Source organism: Protopterus annectens, chromosome 4.part1, assembly GCF_019279795.1.
Source record: "Protopterus annectens isolate FY-2018-M chromosome 4.part1, PAN1.0, whole genome shotgun sequence".
Taxonomy (NCBI): domain Eukaryota; kingdom Metazoa; phylum Chordata; order Ceratodontiformes; family Protopteridae; genus Protopterus; species Protopterus annectens.
Window position 1 is genome coordinate 792,917,702 of NC_056734.1, and position 24,444 is coordinate 792,942,145.

A 24,444-nucleotide genomic window follows, 5' to 3' on the forward strand; every position below is an offset into this window, starting at 1 on the left:
TATTCAATTGAGTACATTATGTTCTTCTTATCCATTGTATCCATAAGATTGTTTTGCTCTTTAATATTGTTAATTTGTCTCTATTTGTATGTATTTGTATGTCTGTTTGGGGCTTTTCCCCTCGGTTCTCCACTGAAAAAGGGTAAATTCTTACCCAGCTGGACCAACCCGCTTAACAAACGCAAAATAAATAAATTAACATAAGTGGTATTGGTCTGAGAAATCCTTTTGCCATGCCCATAAAATATGTTTAAACACAAAGCAATTTTGACCTTTGTAATTATGTACGAAAATGCACACACACACACACACACACACACACACACACACACACACACACACACACACACACACACACACACACACACACACACACACACACACACACACACACACACCAGGTACTTGTAATAATGTTCAAACACACAATAATCTCTTGAAAGACTGTACTTTGCAAAATATTCTTTGAAACAACTGTACTTTGTGAAATAACTGCACTATAATACTACACATACTTGCCAGCACTTTTCACACTTAGGATATTTCGAATAGTTTTATTTAATGCTAGTACATTGTGAAAATATATGGCTGTTTTCCCTTTTTTATGCATTTTATGTGATTTGGATATTGTTTCAAATGTGTTCGTAATTATTTCAAATACTTTTATCAATATTTTGCAGTTTCTAACATTTTATTTAATTAGAAATTCATTTTGGGTGTTCTGAGTGCTTCATTTTATATTCATCACATAAAAAATTATTTAACCAAGTTTTAGTACGTGAAAATTGTTTATGGCCTGTTTGCTAGTTGTTTGAGATTACGGATGATCAACTCCTGTATATTCCTCCATTTCTAACTGCTTGGCTCATGGTTGTAACTTTGGATCCCATTCTGATGCCATGTCATTCGTCTTGTACATCTGAATAAGACAATGAGGCTTGAGTGTTCATTTAATAAATAAACACATCAGGAAGGATAGCAGGAACATTAAACTTAAACTAACTGACTGACTAAGTGAAATAACAATAAAGAGTGCACCATGTAAGCCAAACCGAATAAAACTCCAAAATCTTCAGGTAAAACCAAAAGTCCACGCTTTATTGAACAACAGATGAACAAACTGCAGTGGTATAAGCGCTTTTGCGTTGCTTCTCAACGCTTCATCAGATATAAATGCAGTATAAAACCCCCCTCCCTTTATACAAAAAACAGGTAGTGACATCACAACATTCAATAAAACAATTAAAAGCTTAATTAATGTTAATGCTTTAAGGACCTGGAAGTTAAGAAAGGCTTAATAGATAACTTCTCATTAAACCCAAACCTATGGGCTTGTAACCTCATTATCCAGTGGCTCTCCCTTTCCTCAATCCTATTTTTTATGTTGCCTAGCCTCTTCCCTGTGTTAACCAGTTCTAACACTTGAAAACTGAAACCATGTGTATTACCTAGCTCTGATATATGTTTCGCAAGTGCATTAACAATATTGCACTTGCTAATTGCATAAACATGCTCTCTGATGCGCTCTCGTAATGACCTTGTGGTCATCCCCACATAAAACATCATGCAAGCTTTGCACGTTGCTACATATACTAGACACAAAGACTTACAAGTGGCATGTTGTCTAAATAAGTACCTCTTGTTAGTTATAGGATGAGTAAAAGTGTCAGTAGTAGATACATACTTACATTGATTGCACATATGGCATGGAAAGGTGCCTATTCTATTGCTCTGAGGCACATCAGAGTGACAGCGATCATAACATAACAGCCTGTTCAATGAAGGCATGTTCCTATATGCCACCCTAGGTCTTACGTCAACTAAAGAACTAATCGTGTCATCTGCCATTAAAATACTCCAATGCTTCTTGAATACATTCAGGATGCTATTATTTCTATTGGTGAAGGGAATAATAATCCTATTATGGTTATCATTAGTCCTCCTATTGACAGAGTGAGAACGTCTCTGTGTTATATTGATCAAAGGTGCTCCATCAGATAATCTATGTGAGTCACCTAAAGAAATGGCTTCGGATACATGTCTCATGTTGTAACCTCTAGATAAAAAGTTCCTAGTAAGTGTCTGTTTGTGTTCATTATAAGCTGTCGTCTGAGATGTTAGTTTGGAGATCCTGACCATTTGATTGGTAATAATGTTGTTGTATATGTGCCGAGGATGCATACTCTCATGATGTAACAGGTTGTTTCTCCAACATTCCTTCCTATAAAGTTCAGTATCAAAGCCCTGATGGGTATTGATTATTCTAACATCCAAAAAATGAATGGTGTTTAAAGAATAAGTACATTCAAAACTAAGGAAATCTGTGGTACTATTGAGGTATGCTACGAAACTCAAAAGCTGTTCAACAGTTCCCCTCCACAACAAAAACACATCATCTACAAATCTGTTATAAAATACAAGATGGTCAACAAAAACTGAATCTTTATTCAAAACAAAGCATTTTTCCCATTGTGCCAACATACACATGGTTTCAGTTTTCAAGTGTTAGAACTGGTTAACACAGGGAAGAGGCTAGGCAACATAAAAAATAGGATTGAGGAAAGGGAGAGCCACTGGATAATGAGGTTACAAGCCCATAGGTTTGGGCTTAATGAGAAGTTATCTATTAAGCCTTTCTTAACTTCCAGGTCCTTAAAGCATTAACATTAATTAAGCTTTTAATTGTTTTATTGAATGTTGTGATGTCACTACCTGTTTTTTGTATAAAGGGAGGGGGGTTTTATACTGCATTTATATCTGATGAAGCGTTGAGAAGCAACGCAAAAGCGCTTATACCACTGCAGTCTGTTCATCTGTTGTTCAATAAAGTGTGGACTTTTGGTTTTACCTGAAGATTTTGGAGTTTTATTCGGTTTGGCTTACATGGTGCACTCTTTATTGTTATTTCACTTGGTTCACTTGGATTCTATAAGAGTACTTTGCTTGGCGGTATTGTTCTATTTGCTGCTAACTGACTGACTACTACACTCATACATGCTTTCACTCTGGCTGCTCATTCAAAATGCTACTCTTGCTTGTAAGTGCTCAGTACTTATATGCACATGCCCACTGACTGGAATGCATCTTAAATGTATATCACACACTCTAATCTACACAGATATCAACAAACCTGCATTTAGAACCAGTGCAGGGCACCCATATATATCCATATATAAGTGTGTGTGTGTGTGTGTGTGTGTGTGTGTGTGTGTGTGTGTGTGTGTGTGTGTGTGTGTGTGTGTTTGTGTGTGTGTGTGCGTGTGTGTGTGTGTATCTTTCTGTATTTGTACACATACCTCTGCACATATAATTATTCATATGAATTCCATAAATGTCAAAGCATTTCCAAAGTGTCAAATGTGTCTGCTGCTTTTGAATATATGTGCACCATCATTAAGTAAATAACATTATGTAAATATTTTGCAATCTACTATTCATTTGTAGCCTGTGTAGAAATAATTGTAATAGATTGTAACAGAACTTTGAGATTTTTGTAGCCAGCAGTTATTTGAATGTTTGAATGTGTCCTGCAATGGACAATTGCTGCTCATAAAAAAAATATAAAATTAGTTTGTTGAGGAGTGGGTAACAAAGCTGACAAATCACATAGTAGGGTGCTGCATTTACATCCCTTTTAGTTCTTCTCTATTTATCCTTGTTCACTGGATAAGTCCAACTAGGCTAGTAGCCTTTTTTCAGAGGAGACCTGAGATGGCATTTATACTATTAGGGGAAATTTGGCCAGGGCAATGGGGAACATCTTCTACCTGCAATCTGTAGTCATGTTGTTTTTGGAATGTGAAAACATGTGCATGTCCTGTTCCTCACAATGAGGTGGCTGGAAGGATGGCATGAGAGATGGAACAGCATCAGATAGCAGAGGTGAATGTCCACTCAGAGACAGTATGTGATGTTGTGATGGAGGATTCATAGGAGGCATTTCAGAGGAGGTAGTTTGAACAAGCCAAGGAAGCAACCATAAAGGACTGTACGGTTACAACCCTCAAGAAGAGCAGGTTCTGGGATGATATATTGCATGAATTAATAAATCAGAGTGAGCCAGAGAATGAGGTTTCCTGAGTGATAAAACAGGGAAAATAAACAAAGGAGAGGGAAGGATATGTCAGAGGATTACAACAGAAAGAGGATGCATACAGAGACAATAGCACCTACAGAGGAAAGAGGAAGAGATAGAACAAAAGAAGAAGACTGCACAAAATAGAAAGCTTATAATAACAATACAGAGTAAAAAAAGATAATGAACTGAACAAATGCAAGGTAATGACAATGCAATTCTGCCATTGGGAGCAAAAGTAGAAGAGGTAAGAACATTTATTCTAATTAACAAATGGATAATTTGTAACATTTTATTGAGACTGTGCAAACCATGGAGAGATTTTTGTATGAATATGAAAAAAGACAGAATGACAAACCTTGGGATGAGTATATAAAAATACATCTTTTCAAGAGACTAAAAAGAAAGTATACATAACATTCTGAATAGAAGTGGCAAGACAGAATTTTAAAGAATATTTAAAAAAGTATGCAAAGAAATAATAGACATTTCAAAAGTTTGTGACAATGAGGTTTAAAGACTGGTGCATGGAACTGTAATATTATTCTGAAAATGGAAATGGATAAAATTGCACATATTCTAAAACAGAAAGATACAGAAAGGATTGAAGAGTAGATATAAATATAAATAGATGAAACATTAGAAAAAAGGGAGACAGTGAACAAGATAATAAAAGAGATGAATTAGAGACAGAAACAGAAGTTAGTGATAAAGAAGATATAAGGTGGAAAATGATAAGAGGAAGAAATAGTTCTATTGGTAGAAGAGATAAAGATAGAAAAAGAAAATGTAAAGCTATTAACATAAAGGGAAAAGGGGGGATGAATGAAGCATTTATTATAAGGAAATAATACAGAATGATATTTCCTAAACTTAAAACTGAGAAAGGAATAAATAAATATGTCTCTGTGAGACCTTTTTGAAGGATGTTTGTGTCAGCTGGAGAGTTGATTATGGCGCCCAGTTTGCAGTCATCTGCGAACTTGGTGAGCCATAGTCCTCCCACGTTTGCCTGTACCTCGGAAAAGTATATACCGAACAAGAGTGGTTCCAGGACAGAACCCTGTGGGATGCCACTTGTGACCGGTTTCGAGTCTGACATGGCACCAGCAACTCTCACTCTGTGGGTTCTGTCTTTGAGCCAGTTTGCGACCCATCTTGTGACATAGGGGTTTATATTTAAGCTGGATAGCTTATCTATGATGCCCGAGTGGGGTATTGTGTCAAATGCCTTTGCAAGGTCCAGATAGGCTGTGTGGACTACCTTCCCTTCATTTATGGCTTTGGTGACTGTTTTGAAGAAGTCAACCAGGTTCAAAAGGCAGGATCTGCCATTGACAAAGCCAAACTGGGAAGGATCTAGTGTCTGTAGGTCCCCAATGTCTTTGTTTATGAGCTCCATGATGATCCTCTCCATAGCCTTGCAGACTAAGCTAGTCAGGCTTATGGGTCGATAGTTTCCAGGGTCCGTAGAGGCTCCACCTTTGTGGAGTGGGACCACTGTTGCTGTACGCCATTCTGTGGGCACATATCCTGTAGTGAGGCTGAGATTGTATAGCTGTTTTATTTGAGGGATTAGTTCCTCTTGGAGTTCATGTAGGATGCAACCTGGGATGCCATCTGGTCCCATGGAAGCAGTGTTTTTTGCTTTGGAGAGGGCAGCCTTCACCTGAGCGTCTAAGATGTTTGGGAGACAGCCCTCTGCCGGGATAGATACTTGCTGTTTTGGGGGGGAGGGGGTGGAGAAGTTTGCACTGAACCTGTCTGCCAGGATATTGGCGATGTCTGTGGGTTCAGTGTATTTTTTGTCATTTAGAATCAACTCAGAACAAGTCTGGGAGTTGCATCCCAGGTTTCTAACATAACTGAAAAAGCCTTATGATTGTCTTTGGTGTCCTGTGCAATTTTTCTCTCGAAGCTGGCCTTGGAGGATTTTATGAGGGATCGTAATTTTTTGCTAGTACTGATCAGAGATGCCTTCCCTATTAGGGATTTTGCTCTATCATGTAGTAGCTTTCTCCTTCTGTTGCACAGTTTATTTATGGCAGGGGTCCACCAGACTGGATGCCTGCATTTAGATGATTGGGTCTTGGTTTTGTTTGGGATAGCATGATCCATGCATTCCTGGAGATGTTCGTTGAATGCATTTATATAGGATTCTGCAGTGTGGGCCATAGTTTCCACTGGCCCTGGGGCCTTGAAGGATTCCACTTCAGTTTTGATAAGTGAGAAGTTTGCTTTTGAGAAGTTTTTCACTGTGGTTTTCTGGGCTGGGGGTGGGGTCAGGATGTGGACATCCAGTGAAATTAATTTATCGTCTGATCTTACCAATGAGGGACATACTTCTGGTGTGGAGCATAGAGTCCCCATGTTGGTAATGATCAGGTCTAGTATGTTGTCCCCTCTTGTTCGAGTGGTGACTAGTTGTTCCATAGCATTTGAGTTTATAATTTCCAGGAACCTTTGGGCTAAGGTGCTGGGGCTTGAGTAGTGCTCCCAGTCAATGTTTGGGTAGTTGAAGTCACCCAATATAATGGTGTTCAGAGAGATCTTCATGTTCTCCAATGTTTTCAGGAAAGCCGAGTGGGATTCCTGACTTTGAGAGGGTGGTCAGTAGGATGCTATAAACTGAAAAGCAGTTTTGCCCACTGTTAGTTGCACATGGATGGTCTCCGATACTTCGTGCAATGCCACTAACCTGGAGGTGTGGATATCCTTGATAAATATGGAAACTCCCCCTCCTTTTCTGGTTTGGTCCGGGTTTTGGGGCCGAAAAGCATGATATGAGGTATAGCCTGGTAGTGCTGGGGTGCTCTCTGGAGCCTTGAACCAGGTTTCTGTCACTGCACAGATATCGATGTTCTCCATACTGAGGAGAGCTTCAAGTGCGTGCATCTTGAGGTTAAGACATCTGGCGTTTAGCAGCATTACCCTTAGTTTCTTGTTCGTTGTGCTGTCTATGGGGGTGGGTTTGACTTTTGAGCCTTGCCTAAAAAAGGCACTATGGGGGTGGCAAGAGCCTTTGCCAATATCTGAAAGCCCAGTGTTAACAGGTGCAAGCCATCCCTAGCGAAGCAACTTGGCTTGTCGAGCATGTCATCCCAGGCTGACAGACACTGGATCCCCTTTGAATGACACCAAAATTTTAGCCAATTGTTAAAATCGATCATTTTGTCTTTGTACTGTGGCATCATTCTAGGTGAGGGTAAGATGCTGCTCAAGGTCAGGGTCATACCAGCCTGGGCTACATGATCAGAGAGCTCCTCTATGTCTCTTTTCATGTAGTCCAGGGAGGTACATCTCAGGTCATTCACACCAGCATGTACAATGTCTGAGTCATATTTGTATTTGCTTTGGAGTGACCTGAGTGCTTGCGTTATGTGTTGGATCCTAGCACCCGACAGGCAGCTCACCGTGACCTTCTCTTTATTCAGCCTGGTGAGTGGGACGTCAGTGTGTCTGACAATGGAGTCACCTATAACAAGAGTATCAGGTGTGTTATTCAGCCTTAAGGGCTGTGGCTGCTTGGCACACTGACTTTGCGGGTTATGTGTTGTGTGTGTTTTATTTTGAGGTAGCATTTGCTTGGATGTCTGCTTTGGAGGTCTCTGTTGCTTAGGTAAATTTTTATTTAGAGCCTCCGAGTATGTTTTTGTGTATTTATGTGTTTGGTTCGCTGATGTGGTGGGACTATGTGATACTGGAATTGTGTTGTGTGAGGTTACCTTCTCCTCCTTACTGGTTACACCAGTTTTGAGATGAGAGAGCTCAGCCTCCAGTATGGCTAAATAGTTGCATCTCTCACATATATTTGAACCTGTTTGGAGGAGGAGAGGGTTGTCCGTGTACATGAGACAGTTGTAACATTGCCTCAAAATTCCCAGATTCACCAGCTGGACTGGAGAGGAAACCATTGACTGACCTTTGGACATGCTAGAATAATATAGGGAAACTGAATTTAAGACAGACCAATAGAGGACAGGGTAATCGTAGAGAGTATAAGAGTAAGTAGTGCTTATGGTTTAATAGTGCTAACTTGTAGGATTACTTAATTGGACCAGTGAAGGGCCTTAGAATGAGAATATGGTGTTTAAATTGAGAGATAGAGCAGTTCTAACGGAAAAAGTGAAGAGCAGATTTTGTGGAGCCAGGAATAGTTTAAACCCAATTAGGCGGCGCTGCCCACTGTTGCGCTATGCACAAAAACTTGCAAAACCGCGCAAAAGAGGGTTTTAAGACAGGAAGATGAAGGAGTTTTGGAATTGACCCAAAATGGCTAATAAAACTACAATTTCCATGTTTAATGGAAAATAGACTTTGTCACTTATACTAAAGAAGATTAGATTATGGTTATGGACAAAGGAGTCAGAACTGATATAAAAATGGCAAGTTTTAATGTATGATGCCTGAAAATGAATCAAAATGATTGTAGAGATATGTAAATGTGTGTATGCTGTAAATATTTAAATAAAGGGCCCCTACTCTTTTCAATAGGTGCCATGAGATCTTTTACACCCACTTAAGCTAGCATCAACACAAGCAAATGGGGCCTTGGATTAATATCTTATCAGAAGAATGTTACACACAGGTGTGTATCACTCCTTTTATGCTGCACTGCAGTGACAGAAATCAACATAACTAGTTTGGGAATGGAAACCACAATCTTCTATGCCAAAGGTGTGTGTGCTACATGTTGTAACACTGAAACTGTTATCCATTTTATAATCCAATGAAAAGTCTGTGATTTTCCAGGAAATGAAGAATTTTCCTATGTGTGTGTGTGTGTATATCTATACACACACACACACATATATATATATATATATATATATATATATATATATATATATATATATGGCTCCCTATCAGACGATCAAAATGTTGTTTCCGCAAATACGAAATGATCGACACATATTGTGCGAACTACATAAATGCTGAATATCCAAAACAGCAAAATCCGAAATGTCGAAGTGTTTTGTTTGGCCCGTCTCCGGTATAGCTCCATAAGGTAAGTGTGCGATAGGTATGGACCTTAGGGTAGGGTGCGGGTTAAGGTAAGTGTATAGATAGGTAATGTATGTAAGATTTAATGTAGTGTTAGAAGTAGGGTTTTGTTAAATGTATTTATGTGTATTATTTATTTTGTTATGGTATATCTCCATTGGGGAAGTGTGCAGAAGTTACAGACCTTAGGGTTAGGGAGGGGTTAAGGATAGTGCATAGATAGTTGTGTATGTGGGGTTTAGTGTAGTGTTAGAAGTTGGGTTTTGGTGCTTTATTTTAGGGTTAGGAGTAAAGTTTTGTTCGTATTTGTATGTGGTTTATTTATTTTGTTTGGGTAGGTAGTATGTAGCGGGTGGTGGGGTTGGCTGACTATGACCATTTGATGTTTTAAATTTTGAGGTTTAGTGCATTTGGTGCATTCGTGGTTCGATTAATATGTGTCGATCTTTTGGTATTCGCTGTAATGGATTTTCGCGTAACTGATATAGACCCTATAGACACTGGAAGATCGACAACGGAGATAATCGACAGTTGAAAATCCCAATGCTGAGAACACCGACATGTTAAGGTAAGTGTGCGATAGTGACAGACTGTAGGGTTAGGGGCAGGTTAAGTGAGTTAGAGTTAGGACGCGGGTTAGGTGAGTGTGTAATAGTGACGGACCTTAGGGTTAGGGTTTGGGTTAAGGTTAGTGCACAGATAGTTGTGTATGTAAGGTTTAGTATAGGTTTGTAAAGTTTTTGGTGGGTTTGTGTTGCGTGTGTGCTTTTTGGACAGGAGATTTGTTTTGTTTATTGACTGTCGGGATTGTGGTTTGTCAGGCATGTGAAGTTTTGTGTTTTTCAACTTTCGGTTTTGTGGTGTCGGTGATTTCGTTGTCAGTGTTTTAGCATGTCAGTGTTATCAGGTAGACCCATATATATATATATATATATATATATATATATATATATATATATATATATATATATATATATATCCAGCTCATACACCCAGATGAAGCCTATCTACTAGACACATTTTAGAAATCTGTTGTCATTTTCTCTGCATGATCTTCATATTATTCAGAGTGTAAAAACAAAAATTGCAAGTAGAGACACTGAAAAGTCCATGTAAACAAAACCTTACAAAAAACAGCAAAAAAGACTTCATGGATTATAAGGCTAGATGCTGACAGAAGTCAAGGACTCATTGGAGTGGCACCTTTAAAACCTGTTCTTAGGAGGCGTAGACCTGTGACTTAGATGATTAAATCTTGATGCTCATTGGCTTATTGATTTTTAAATACTTTTTAAAAGGTTTTTGTTTGTTTCCTTGTATATGTCTGATGAAGGGTGTATTCTGAAAGTGCTTACATTTTGTGTTAAAGTTTTATATTTTGCCTACAGCCTGGTGGTCTGTGAAGTTTTTTTCATTATTCAGAATGTGGTCAGCCAGGTATGCATTACTTGGCTATCACTTTAGGCTTCTTTTTGTAATTCCAGGACTTGTAATTAATGCCTCAGAATTACGAAAAAAAATAAATTAGGAAATACATATAAAATAGGGAACATTGAAAAGTACTGGTCTCATTTAAAGGGAGACACAGATTCCTGCACCCCCAATGTGGGAAAAGCCCCCATCACCCCTAGAACATATATATCTATATCTATATCTATATCTATATCTATATCTATATCCATATCTATATATAGAGAGAGAAAGAGACCAACTTTTTGATCATCATACTTCAGAGAAATGGGAATACTCAGAAAAATGATAGTCTTAGACATAGTGTATGTAAGTCTGCATTTTCAGTCATTCAGTCACACTATTCTGGGTCTCACATTTATGAGAGTCTCAGAATATCAAATGGTTACGATCCATCTATGTTTTAAGACACATTTGGAACATTTGTCCTAGTTTTTCTAACCAAACAATTCATTATTACACTTTCCTATAAATGAACATCAAAAGCAGGGAACAGACAATTGCATCTGGACTGTTGTAAACTTATTCCTGGTCTTAAATTGTTAACTTTCCATGCCATTTTACCATTAAAATTATTTTGATGCAATATATGACAATGACACTAATACAAAATAAATTAAAAATGTTGGCTTGTCTCTTTTTTTTTTTCTTCTTTTGAAACTGTTAATTGCAAGTAATGAGTTGTTATGAAACCATTGCATTGAAATATGTACCATATCTAGGTGTCATTTATCCTGATCATTGTAATCCATGATATTCTTTACAGTGCAACAGATAATTATTAATTTGTTTCTGAAACATCAAAACAAATAATGCACCATGCCAGTTTAGGGTGCCTTCACTATTGTACAGCCACTGTAAGTGCATGTGACAGTTTTTTCTATGATCACATGAAAAATTGTTTCTTTTCAATATCTGTTTATGTTTTCTACAGGTATATCTGCTGATTTGTGTGCATCCCGATTAACAAATCAGTGTTGCCCAACACCGGATAACAACTGCAGGTCAAAAGACAAATTATGCTTTTGTGATACTGCTTGTTTACTGTACGGCAATTGTTGTGCAGATTATCATCAGCTATGTCAAGGTAAGAAATTTTAAGCAAAAAGTACAATGTCCCAAAAACAAAACTTTGAATGCTAAAGTATGCAGACACATAACTAATTATTGTTGCTGATGGTTTCCAGAAAAAAAGCACTTACAAAATTAGTGTGAGTGAATGGTCTAACATAACCTGAGTTTTGTTCAATTTACCAGCTTGCTGAATGATGTGATAAAGATGAGATGGAAAGCTGTTAAGTGACTATTGCAGAGTTCAGATAATTCACTTCACATTAGGCATGGTCTGATTGCAACTTTAATGATATTAGTAATGAAAATCTTTGCCCTGTTTCAGAATTTTGCTCTAATGAACCTCAAAATCTACAAGAGCAAGCATATAATACAAGAAGTATACTTACTTTGAATTATAAAAAAAAACAAAACACAGTTGTTGAGAAACATAAATAAATAAAACATCTGCTTTTAAAAACATGAACTGTTGAGCAGTTCATTTATACACTGATTTTTCTATACAGCAAAAGTGCTGTTAGCTATGTAAGCAATTAGTCTTATCTATATGTAGGTCTAAGTGAAGTATGGTGCACTGAGATGTAGTCATGACTACAACCCAGGTGAGTAGTGCTCAGCATCAAGTCTAATCCCTCAGGGAACAGCTGGGAAGAACCAAAGCAAAGTGGCATTTTTGCCAGCTCACCTAGGGAAATATGGAAAGGTTACAGGCAGTGGAATAATTGCTAGAAAAAAGAAGCTGTGAACTTATTATGTTTTACTGGGCCAATCTAATTTTGACCCAATCTAAATCCTGCTTGTTTATGCATTTTTCTACTTTACCTTCTTGCTTCTTGTAATTGCTTAGCATTAGTTTTTACATTCCCACTGACTTTCCAACCCACAGCTCACTAGTCTTTTCCAGATCAACTGTGTAATGACAACCCTAGTCTATCTTTCAAGCATTATGTGGAACATAGCAGTCCCCTGTACAATAGAATCACTTCTACTGACTTTTGGTTGTCTAAGTGATTGTACTATCTAATGCCGTTAACATGCTTGTCTGTTTCCCTTTCTCTTTTTTCAGCTGCCTTGTCAATTAGACTGATATAAGTCAATGCCAAGTTACTTATCATTGCCTTTCATTCTTAGATGGCTGTAAGCATATGTAGGCATATGCCTTAGAAATAATGTTAAATTCATTTGTTGTTATACAGTATCTATATTTTGTAACAAGTTAGCAGTTGCCATACTATCTCACACTTCAAGTAATGTGTTAAAAGTGTTAGTGATGGTAGTAGCTGTAGCAGTGGTAGTAGTAGTAGTAGTAGTAGTGGTAGTAACAGTAATAGTAGCAGTAGTGGTAGTAGTGGAAGTAGTAGTAGTAGCAGTAGTAGTGGTAGTAACAGTAGCAGTAGCAGCAGTAGTGGTGGTAGTGTTAGTAGTGGTAGCAGCAGTACTGGTGGTAGTGGTAGTAGTGGTAGTAGCAGTATTAGCAGTAGTAACAGTAGTAGTATTAGTGGTAGTAGTGGTGGTAGTAGAAGTTGGTAGTAGCAGTAGTAGTGGTAGTAGTGGTAGTGGCAGTAGTGGTATTAATGGTAGGAGCAGTAGTAGCAGTAGTGGTAGCAGTGGTGGTAGCAATAGTAGTAGTAGTAGCAGTAGTAGTAGTGCTAGTAGTGGCAGCAGTAGTAGCAATAGTAGCAGTAGCGGTAGTAGTGGTAGTAGCAGTAGTAGAGGTAGTGGTAGTAGCAGTATTAGCAGTAGTAACAGAAGTAGTATTAGTGGTAGTAGTGGTAGTACCCTTATGAATTTCTAAAACTAGCTGCAGACATCATCTCCTGCACATAGCAAGCCTAATCAACCAGACTATAACTGAAAAATATATCTCTAAACTTTGGAGATCGTTTTATTTATTGCGCTAAATTTGTTATAAAATCACTTATTTTTATATTGTTTCATTATCTCTGAATTTCCAAATGGACATGAAACTATCTATTACATGACTACATGTTTTAGTGCTAATACATAACTGATAATAACCACAGTACAAACAACACAGCTGTCAACATTTATTCATTTTCTATGTACAGATATTTTATAGTACAGTGATTTAAATAATTTTAATTTACTGCATTCTGTATCTTGAATCTATTCTCATTTTGAAAAATTATATAAAACCAATTTTACTTTGTTTTTATTCCAGGTAAAACAGCTTGAAATAAGAACTAACTCTACTTTCAGGACCAAAGGTATGTAATCCTAGCAATAGTGCCTTCATGAAATTTGTTGTTCAGTTAGTGGGATGCTTGTGTTTTAGGTTTGGGACTATATGAGGTGGATAATGTATCTGTATCTAAAATATACAGATAATTTAAAAACTTGTTTCTGTGAAGTAAAGTGTGTTTTGTTCCAGCATTTCTGCTTTGAGTGGGGACATTTTTAGCACGGTTACCATATTTTTGTTGAGATGAGGTGAGAAAACAGTTCTGCACACCCTTCATCACCATCCAACAAGAACTGGAATTCCACTGACTTTTATGCGGTAAATTTGGTTCTGTGTGCCAAATAATCAGTATGCAAAATCATTTTAACTTAAACACCATGGGCTGGATTCATGCAATAAGCACACAATAGCACACAATTTTGCATCAATTGCAAACAAATGTAAACAGCAGAGTATGCCACTGAAAGCATAAGCAGCTGAATTACATGCTAATTAACCAATCCAATATATTGGAGTCATTAAGGAAGCTGTAAAGTAATTATGTACAGATGATGCAGTCCTTTGCATGAACATCAAAACCTTTTGGAATGCAGCCACCATCACACTTAGAAAAAAAATAATCTTAGGGGTTGCTGCTGCTCTCCTGCATGTGTATGTGCAATATGTTCAAATCTATGCAGCTGATGCTGCTGACAGACTTTTTCAAAGGAGAAAAAGGTTGTTCAGACCGCAGTTAACATTTTATGGACCACATGATATTGAAATAGCAGAATGATGCAGGATTTATAGGGAAACATTACAGGAGCTCTGCAGTTACTACCACACCTACCTCAGAACCTGAGGAAATCAAGGAGAACCTATACTAGTGGAAACTAAGGCATGTGTAACATTAAGGATATAAGCTGCTGGGTCATTCCAGAGACCCATGGAGGGATATACTAGGGGTGTCACAGGTATCAGCCTCCACAATATTGCACTAATATCTTAATGCTATGCTATAACATGCAAGGGAGTACATCTATATTCCACACACACACCAGAGGAGATAATAAGAACAATGGAGGAATGTTATTCTGTTGCCCACTTCCCTAAAGTTTTTGGCACCATAGATTGTACTCACGTAGAAATAAAAGCCCCACTTGGTTTACAGGGAAGAACATATATTAACAGGAAGGGGCTTCACTCAATCAACTGCCAGGTTGTCTGTAATGCCCAAGGGAATATTTTCAATGTGCCCAAGGAAACATTCCCACTCACACACATGGCACACCTCACAGCTTTACACAAGGTTTGCTAGTGGTAATGTTCCACAAGACCGTCTACTGGGTGATGCAGGTTATACACTGGAACCATGGCTCATGACACCCATCAGAAGTGCACACACACCTACTGAAGAAAGATTTAAGGATGCCCATGCTCCAACTAGTAACATCCTAGGGCATGTGTTTGAACTGCTGAACTCACATTTCTGCTATGTAGACACATCAGGGGGTGACCTGTAGTATGACCAAGACACTTGTGCAGAAATTCTCACAGTCTGTGCTATGTTGTACAATATCATCTTGCGGAATCAGATGCAACAGTGACAGCAAGATTCAGGACCACACATTCTTGGACAACAAGCAGAACCAGCACCTCCAGCACATACAGCACATACAGAAGAGGATTCTGAGGGAGACTCTCCAGCTGCATAGGCAGCCAGCAGATGTAGGCATGCACAAGAGGTTCTTGCCCTGGCTAAGAAGCGAAAGATAGCACACACACTCACTATGTAAGACTCAAAGGTTTGCACACGCACACTCAATAACTAAGTGGCATATGATAGCACACACACTCACCAGTGAAAAATACACACAACCTAAGCACATACAAATATTGAAAGTGATGCCATCTGATATACACAAACTTTACTTACCCATGCAATGTGTGTGTATGGAATACTTCAGACAGCCCAAAAGCTCATGACTTTTAATTGCAGTAATATCATGTTAAGTGTGGAACCTTTGAATCCTTCAAACCTTATAAACCTACATGGTTTCAGTCAACTTATACAAGCTCCTACTATATGTGACAAGCATAGCAAAAACATTCCTAGACTGGACCCTAAGTAATACAAACCAACTCTGCTACCAGTCAGGCTGTCTTCCAGACATCCTAAGTGATCACATGCCTACCTATCTACTAAAACATCATACATGCCTTCCAAAACCACCCTCTGCAAATATATTCACAACAAAAGGAACTTCTCCCCTGAGTCATTCAAAACTCTCTTATAGCAATGCAACTGGTTCCCACTAAAATACCTCCACCTAGACCTAGTAGTTCAATATTTCAATGAAAAATTCCTCACTATCCTAAACAATCTAGCACCCTTAGGAAGATACATGTAAAATCTAAACCCATATCATCGCTCATTACTGAAACAAAAATGATCCTCATATAGAGAGACAGCGCATGGCACCATTACCAGAAGACCAAAAGCCAAACATCACTTCATACCTACTGCCTAGTATGAAACTAAGTCAAAAAACAACTAAAAGACGATAAAAAAGCAATCCTGTACAATAGTTCAAGAAATGCACCAAAACAATCCCCAGAAATTCTGGGTAGCTATCAACCAGTTTGTTAAAACATAGTCAATCCAATACCCCAGCTCCATCCACAGCAAACTCCTGTGATATTATAGCCTCACAAGTTAATACACACTTTATCAACTCTGTTTTGTCCCTCACTAAGAGTGACAGCAATCCCCTTTAACTCTCCCCCCAGATCTGGAAATTAACCTTAATTCCTTCTCAATAAATCCAATAGAAATTTGAATAATAAAAAATACCTATATAAACTTAAACCTTCTTTCCACACTGTTGACCAGTTCCCTTATGAATTTCTAAAACTAGCTGCAGACATCATCTCCTACCCCATAGCAAGCTTAAACAACTAGAATATAACTGAAAAATACATCTCTAAACTTTGAAAAGTTTCTTACATAAACCCCCTCCACAAAGATTGCACCTCTACTGAGTTTAGTAATTACAGGGCAATTGCTATCCTCTCACCAATAGCAAACATACTTTACAAATGCGTACACTCTCAACTACTTTACTGTCTCCTACAAGAACCTCCTGTCCACATCCCCAGTATGGCTTTAGGCCAAAAATAGTACAACAACAGCTCTAGTTAGTTTTATTAATACAATCAACCAGCATAGAAACAATGGCCTACTTGCCTCATCCATCTTTCTTGATATGTCAAAGGCCTTCGATACAGTCTCACATAAAAAACTCATTAATGAACTAGCTGTCTTAAACCCTTTCCAATCTGCCCTATCTTGTTTTGCCAACTATCTAACTGACTGCCAACAATATATCAAGCGGCAAAATGAATTTTCAACTCTACTACCTGGCTCCATGGGAGTATCTCAAGCATACCTCTCAACTGTACAGATTTTTGCAGAATATCCAGATTTTTCCCTTAAATATTGGGTTTGTTCCTCATAAAATCTGTGGTTTTCTGGCAAATCACAGGGGATTAAAGTCACAAACTAATGAAAAAATGACATATATTTGAGTTTCAGACTTTATTTCCTTCATAAAATGCATGCTAACACAAATCCTATTATTCAGGCATATTTAAAATCTGTCCCTATTTTTGGGCCTTTGTCCCCCCATTATTTTTGGCATTACAAAGACATGCATCTGGAGTGTTACTCCCCGGGCCTCCACTGACAAATGGCTTCATTCCAAGTCGGACTTTCCTGGTTAACAAATGTTAAATAAAATAAACAAAATAAATAAATAAATACAAGGTTGAGAGATATGCCCTCAAGGTTCAGTCTTGGCACACTCCTTTTCTCCATTTTTACAAACCCTGTACAGCCACTCAACAGCCACTTAACATGCAAGCATATCATATAACATGCAATCATAAAGTATTACTTATACTTTATTGATAATTGTAATGTGTGCATGAACATTTTTTGTGTGCTCCTCATTTGCATGAGTTTTGGCAAAGTGCACTTCTGACTGGCAACATTTTGAAACAGTGAATGAGAGTCTTCTGCAAGGTATTATTTCAGAAATGTAATTTGTCATGCTAGCAGCAGCATATTTTAGAATGGGATAGGTGTGCATTCCTAAAGCACTCTGAACAGCAGTAAGAGAAGAAATTCTACATTATATCTAAGTCTTATTGAAGCACACAGGTTAAATTAAATGATTCTTAAAGAAAGAAGAAATAAGATGCAAGATTTCAATCGAGCTTGAAGCCCTGTGCTGTTTGTAATGCTTGCAGCAGATGTAAAAATGCAGCTTGTGTTTTGGTGTATATAATATAAATAGTTATATGTGTTTTTTTTTTTTTTGCTGGTCTAATTTTCACACCGTGTAGCAGATCATGAACAGAGCTAAAAGGTGAAGGAAAGAGTTAACAATTTTATTTCTGTAATCTCTATTAGCACAGTTTTGTCACCAATAAGTGGTATTCTTAATATGTGAGTGGTGCAGTGGTTAGCATTGTCACCTCACAGCAAGAGGTTCTCCGGTTCATTCTTGGCTAAGGTGTCTTCTGTGTGGAGTAAACATGTCCTCCCTGCATTTGTGTGGGTTTCCTCCCACATTCCAAAGATGTGTGTCTGGAGTATTTCTCCCCAGGCCTCTGCTGAAAATGGGCTCTGTCTCAGTCAAACTTACCCTGTAAACAAATGTTAAATAAATATGTGTGCACATAATGTACACCTCTTTCTGTGGCACAAGCTGTAAATGAAGTAACTTTGGACGTATAACAGAGCTGCTTTGGGGTGCAAATCCATACTGTGTAGTGGGATTGTTGAAATTATTACTCAAGATTTGTGATTTACTTTCATCAAAATTTCATATGCCTTTTTTATTTAGTTTCTTGCCTTGTGCAGTTGCTCACTGCTGAGCAGGATACAATCAAGCTTACCTGCATAAGGAAAGAAAGTGAAAAATTTTGCTTGGGTAGCCTTCTGAAGCACAAATACACTTAGTGGCGATGAATGGCCATCTGCACTGTAAACAGTCCTGAGAGGAGAACATCCAGTTACAGTGCGATTGTCTTTGTGTCATAGGGTGCACTGAGTTTGGAGTTAAAATGCAGGTGATTCGGGTTCAAATCCAAGTGACGTTTTTTTTTTTTACAATGGGTGTCATAATGCAATTTCTAACAGCAATTTGATTAGGAAGGTAACATTACATTCAAGTGGCTGTCATAATTATGTTTATTGCAAAATAATGTCTCATTAATGTTTTGATAAATACATTTACTAATTAGCATATCTCATAATGATTTACTTATGAAACACAGTTGAATGTTTGTATAATTGTTTAAGAAGGATAATTATGACAATGAATTAAAAATGTACCTGCATATCTATGATGGGCAGAATATGTCAGTGAAAATTTTCTTCTGTCCTCGCATAGCCCAAATCTGTGTTTAAGACAGTATGCATTTGAGAAGTATGTATGTATCATACCCCAACCTGTATTAATAATCTCATGAAAGTCTATCCAGCTGACAAACATTTATAAATAATAATACTCCCTCTTTCATGAGAATGCATTTTTCATCATCTTACTTGAAATGTATGCATTATTTCTTCCTTTCATTTGATTCCCACATTGGTCAACTAACTTTTTACAGTGTGTAATTCCAGCAAGATATATGCCAAGTCATCCTATTTAATCTCCACAACACCAAAGATAACAATCAAAGCCATTGAGCTTGTCAGCATTGACCATCTGAAAAATCAGATCACACATGCCAAACCTGACTGCCATATCTCACACCTTCATTACTGTTTGATAAAATACCTTCCAATTTGTTTGCAAATGCCACTCCATGCTTTCCATCATGCAGATGCAGCTGGCATAATTGTGCATGCTTATGCTCTAGCTGTTAAACACGAGAATGGAATTTGCCACCAATTCAGAATTAGAGGTGTTTTTTGACCTCTGCAGGCATTGTTGTTATGGGAGATGATGATATTGAATTTAGACAACAGAGGTGGGGTGTTGAGGATGTTTGTAGCAGTTCTAATGAAGCACTGCAGCCATAGGTTGCTGCATGGGGACTATTCTGGGTCTCACTCTAAGACTGAGGCGTAGATCAGGTTAGGTAAGGTTGTCTTTAGTGCAGCTGGAATCCCATGCACTGGAGATAATTGTTGTCACCACTACAGTGACCTGAAATGGAGTAATAGAGACGCCTCTTAACTGATGGGAAGGAGTTTAGTGCTACTGACACACCTCAGTTATGTAAGTATACCAACACATCTGTATAAAATGATATAGAATAAAGGACCCAGCCAAGACTGTCATTCAATGTGCTTTCATGTCTCTTCTTCTCTTCTTCTCTGTTGTACAGCTGCTGAAGAAATTGCAGCAAACAGGGAGGTGCACCAAGAGAAATTAATTCACTTCAGAGATGCACATAGTTTGCATACATTATTTAAGCCTCATAACTATAGTAAGTGTATGCAATATGGCAATACTGAAATAAATATCAGTGTTTATATTATCATATCAGTGCAACTGATTAATGGTACAACAGAGTCAGACCTTCCCACCATTCCTGGGTGTGGCAAAGGTGTACTGTTTCTTTTCTGAATTTATCTAGTCATGTGATATGCCATGGATCTAATTCTCTCTCTCTTTTCTGTCATACCTCACCCCTTGTATCTCTCTCTCTCTTAATCTTTTTTGGGGAGGAGGGAAAATATTTATATGCCTTAAAAGTACTATGCCGTCATTCATTTCTGCTTAAAAAATGAAATGCAGCACAGTGAGGTAAACCAGGCACTGTGGATTAGCCCACCATCCTTCCACAGGTCACAGCACCTATACCCAGCATTTCAGGGGCCCAGGCTGTCAGCACTGCTTTCACAGCCCTTGCCCTACCTACCCCATCTGCTTCAGGTAGCTCTGACCCAGCAGGTGGTGCACTGGTATTTTCCTAGGATAATACTGGTGGAAGTTGGCATTTTGTCACCTGACAAGAACTGATAGGTGAAGGGGCCTCTGTGCCTGAATTGGTCATGTAGAAAAGGTGGTTTGTCACATTGCCAAGATGATGCCACATTTTACACTGACACAGGAAACTGAGACAGGAGATATTGATGACAATTCTGAGGATTAAGACTTGATTCTCACTGGTCTCAGGCTTGATGTGAGTGCACCTCCAATGTCCTCTACCTGTCCTCAGTCATGGTGTCCCCCAATCTTTTGTGTCTATCACCATCCTTGTCTATCTTCTTTGTCATGTATGTCTGGGCCTTCCTCCTCACCTAACCTTCTGACCTGGCCCTCACATTCCTAAGCCCCTTCCACAACATTCCTCTCCCTTTGAAAGAAAGAAAAAAGTAAAAAAATGGGCACCTGTTGCACAAAACTATAACAACCCACACTTAGCTCTCCACCCCACCTATGTTCTTCTTGACAGTCTTGATTTGATATAACTGTCTGTGCAATATTATTCCATTGTTGTCACCTACTCTTGATATGGTAAAAGTCCAGATTTAGCAAATTGTGGCCACACTTCAACATTTATGTTGTGAAGTGGATAGCTATGGCTCTCTCCCACTACCTTCCTGCACATTCCCCTGTGTCATACCCTTTGGTTGCCCCACATTTCACCACTTTCCTATCAACCCCTTTTTCACACATTTAATCTGGTCAAAAAATAGAATCACATACAACACTTATGGCCAGCAATGGCCCATAAGAAATTCATCACTTTTTTCCCCCTCGGCATTTGCACGGACACTGGCATCATGCACCAGTGCAGAGTGACCGTGAATTGCTGTTCATTTCCTATAGCAAAACTTGGTCAGTTGTTGCCGTCAATTTCAGTAGTCTGGTTATCCTCACACAAAGGTGCTTAAATATGTTATAATATCAAAATACATAGTAAAGGCAGACTAAATGAAATCATTGTCAACCATTATAACAGTTGTTTGACTATTGGATGTAGCCAAGTGCCACATCCTCAATGGAGTGTTGACATAAATCAGCTGTTTGAAAATTACATTTTACAGTAGAAGAGTTTTATTCCAGATCTATGTCACATTATTTCTAACTGATGTTGTACTTCTGTGATATGTTTCATGACATAGATCTTACTTTCTATCCAGTTAAGCATTTGCAAACACATCCATGACCATAAGACAGATTTAGTAAACCATCCTTATCCTACTCATGTCTTCATTAGGTTTGCCTGTCCTACAGCTTCTTCAACCCCAGAGCCATGAGGTACTGATACAGAACATAACAGATGAATACTGAGGACATACTGTAAAGATGTGCATAAATGACCCAATACACTGCCCTTTCTTATGTGCCTGTACATCTGTCTTTGCCCCTTGTCTCTCTTCCCTTTATATTGTTGAATATTGATTGGCCTGGTGGATGTAAATGTCATATTATGGCATTTTCAGTCTGCAATTACTTTGCTGAAGAATAAAAACTACATCTTCCATTGGCTGAATAGGTTCTCACTATCCCTTCAAAGGTGTGATCTTCAAATGTGTGAAGTCTGATTTCTTTTTTGGGGTGTAGTAATAATGATCGAGTCTATAAACTTAATTTTTTCTTCTTGACAACTGTTTGAATCCAGCATTAAGTGAAACTCTTACTGCCTGTTTTTGTAAGTGTCTTTCCTGTGAATGAGTTGACTATGTATCTGTTAAAGCCCCTTCTTTTTGATCAGTTGTAGTCCTCAGCATTTGTGTGAGGTCTGGCAAAGAGTAACAGTAATATGTGATGCTAAATGGTATATCAGGTGTTAATTCAAAATGTGGGGAGTGTTTGCCTTACACTCCATTGTACACCCAGGTAACTTACGATTCCCCTTGAAGCATGTCTCGTGTTGTAGGAATTAATGAATATTTCAGTAGCTATGTAATGGTGTGAAGTATTGCCAGCTGTGCCAGGATAAGTAGAGCAGTGGATGTGTAACATATGCCAGCATGGCTAGCTGGAATTTTGTAAAGAATTATATGTCATTTGTGTATCAAACTGATTTGTACAGTTGCTTATGTTGAAAAATGTATTTATAAAGCTGCATGTGTTAAAAATGTATCAACAGTGTGCTCTGCTGGACAGAAAAATCAATATATATGTATTATTGTAACTGTTTAAATGTATATGCTTTAACAGAGGATACTGGAAGAGAAGAGGTTAATCTCAATCCACCTAACTTTGAAAATAGTTTGAAATTAAATTACCTGGCTTAGGACGTAAAGATTGTATCTTACAGTTCTCAATGTAGCCAGAGACAAAAGGTCTGTACTAGAACCTTTCTGCATTGCCTTTGAGGTGAACTAATTGCTGCTGTGGAAGGGTGAAAGTTTGAAATGTTTTATGACTTTGAGGAGCTGCAGCAGAACTTAGCAAGGTTCTCTGTGTGTATTGTTGACACATATTGCTAAATACTGACAGCTTCTAGCCAAGGGGGGTAGCATGGCAACTAGAAGTCAAATGACCAGATGTATATGCCTTTCTGTAATCCATCACTAAAAATGATATTTGATACTAGGTGAAACTGAAGTTACATTGCAGTCTGTTTTTGGAACCTGGCAGAGAAGGACCCCTCACCTACTTCATATTGCCTTGCTCTAGTAAGCAAATCAGGGAATAGTAATTCTTTAGATCAGTCAAGAAAATATAGTGAGACTAGTTAAGTACTGTTTTTCTGTATCTGTGTAAATCTATTCATCTGTTATTTTAAAATTTTCTGTGATTGAAACTCTGGTGTTTAAAGAGATTTGTAGTATTTTCATGTTTTTTTACTTACTTATTATTAAATATATTTAAACATTTCATTGTTGCTGGTCTTTTAGAGAATTTAATCTCTGAGAGTACTTATATGTTGCTTACCCAGTAAGGATGTAACAGACGAGTATTCATGGGTTCTGTTCAAGCAGCCTTATTATGTACAAACACATTGGGGATGAGGCAATAACTTTAATATAGATAAACTTATAAACAAATTGACTGTCTCTCTCATACATGTTCAATCTCGCTGCACTCTCAAAATGGCACTGAAGTTAGCAAGTGCTTGCTATTTATATGCACGTGATGTTCTTGGAAATGTTTCTTAAAGGTACAACACACATACATATTCTACATCTTCCCTCTGAGAAATGAACCATACTTCATTGATGACATTGACTGACATGCGATAAATACAAGATAGTTCTTAGACATGCAATTATACAAAACTAGATACATATAGACAATTATGTCCAGGTTGCTGTGTATTTTACACTAGGTCTGGACATGTGACCAAATCATGTGACATAGAATTTAGAGTTAGGTCTAGCAACTGTGACTGTCTCTGCTGAATGTTCAACCTTGAGGACATCAGGAACATCATCAGAAGTAGTAATGGAAGTTAAGACATGTTCTGGAACAGGAACATTGTCTGGATTGCTCTGAGATATACAGTCTGTATCACAGTAACAATGCTGTGATATCAATTCTGATGCAGAAAGATGATGTCTGTGATTGCTCCTGTACTCCACTCCCTCAGATTCCACAAAATAGGATCTCAGCTTGGTACATAAACCTGTTACTTGACCAATCCGGTCAAAACCTTTCGGAGTTTG

The 24,444-nt window shown here is 38.0% G+C and overlaps 1 protein-coding gene across 2 annotated transcripts in view; it reads left to right on the plus strand.

The window, feature by feature from the left end:
• Positions 1-24,444, plus strand: part of LOC122801055 (poly(U)-specific endoribonuclease-like) — a 212,739-nt gene that overhangs the window by 101,186 nt on the left and 87,109 nt on the right. For both annotated transcript variants that reach the window (XM_044070538.1, XM_044070537.1), the window contains exons 4-5: positions 11,484-11,636; positions 13,803-13,848. In XM_044070538.1, the coding sequence (XP_043926473.1) occupies positions 11,484-11,636; positions 13,803-13,816 (167 nt within the window). In that variant the 3' untranslated portion in view covers positions 13,817-13,848. The remainder of the gene's footprint in view (positions 1-11,483; positions 11,637-13,802; positions 13,849-24,444) is intronic.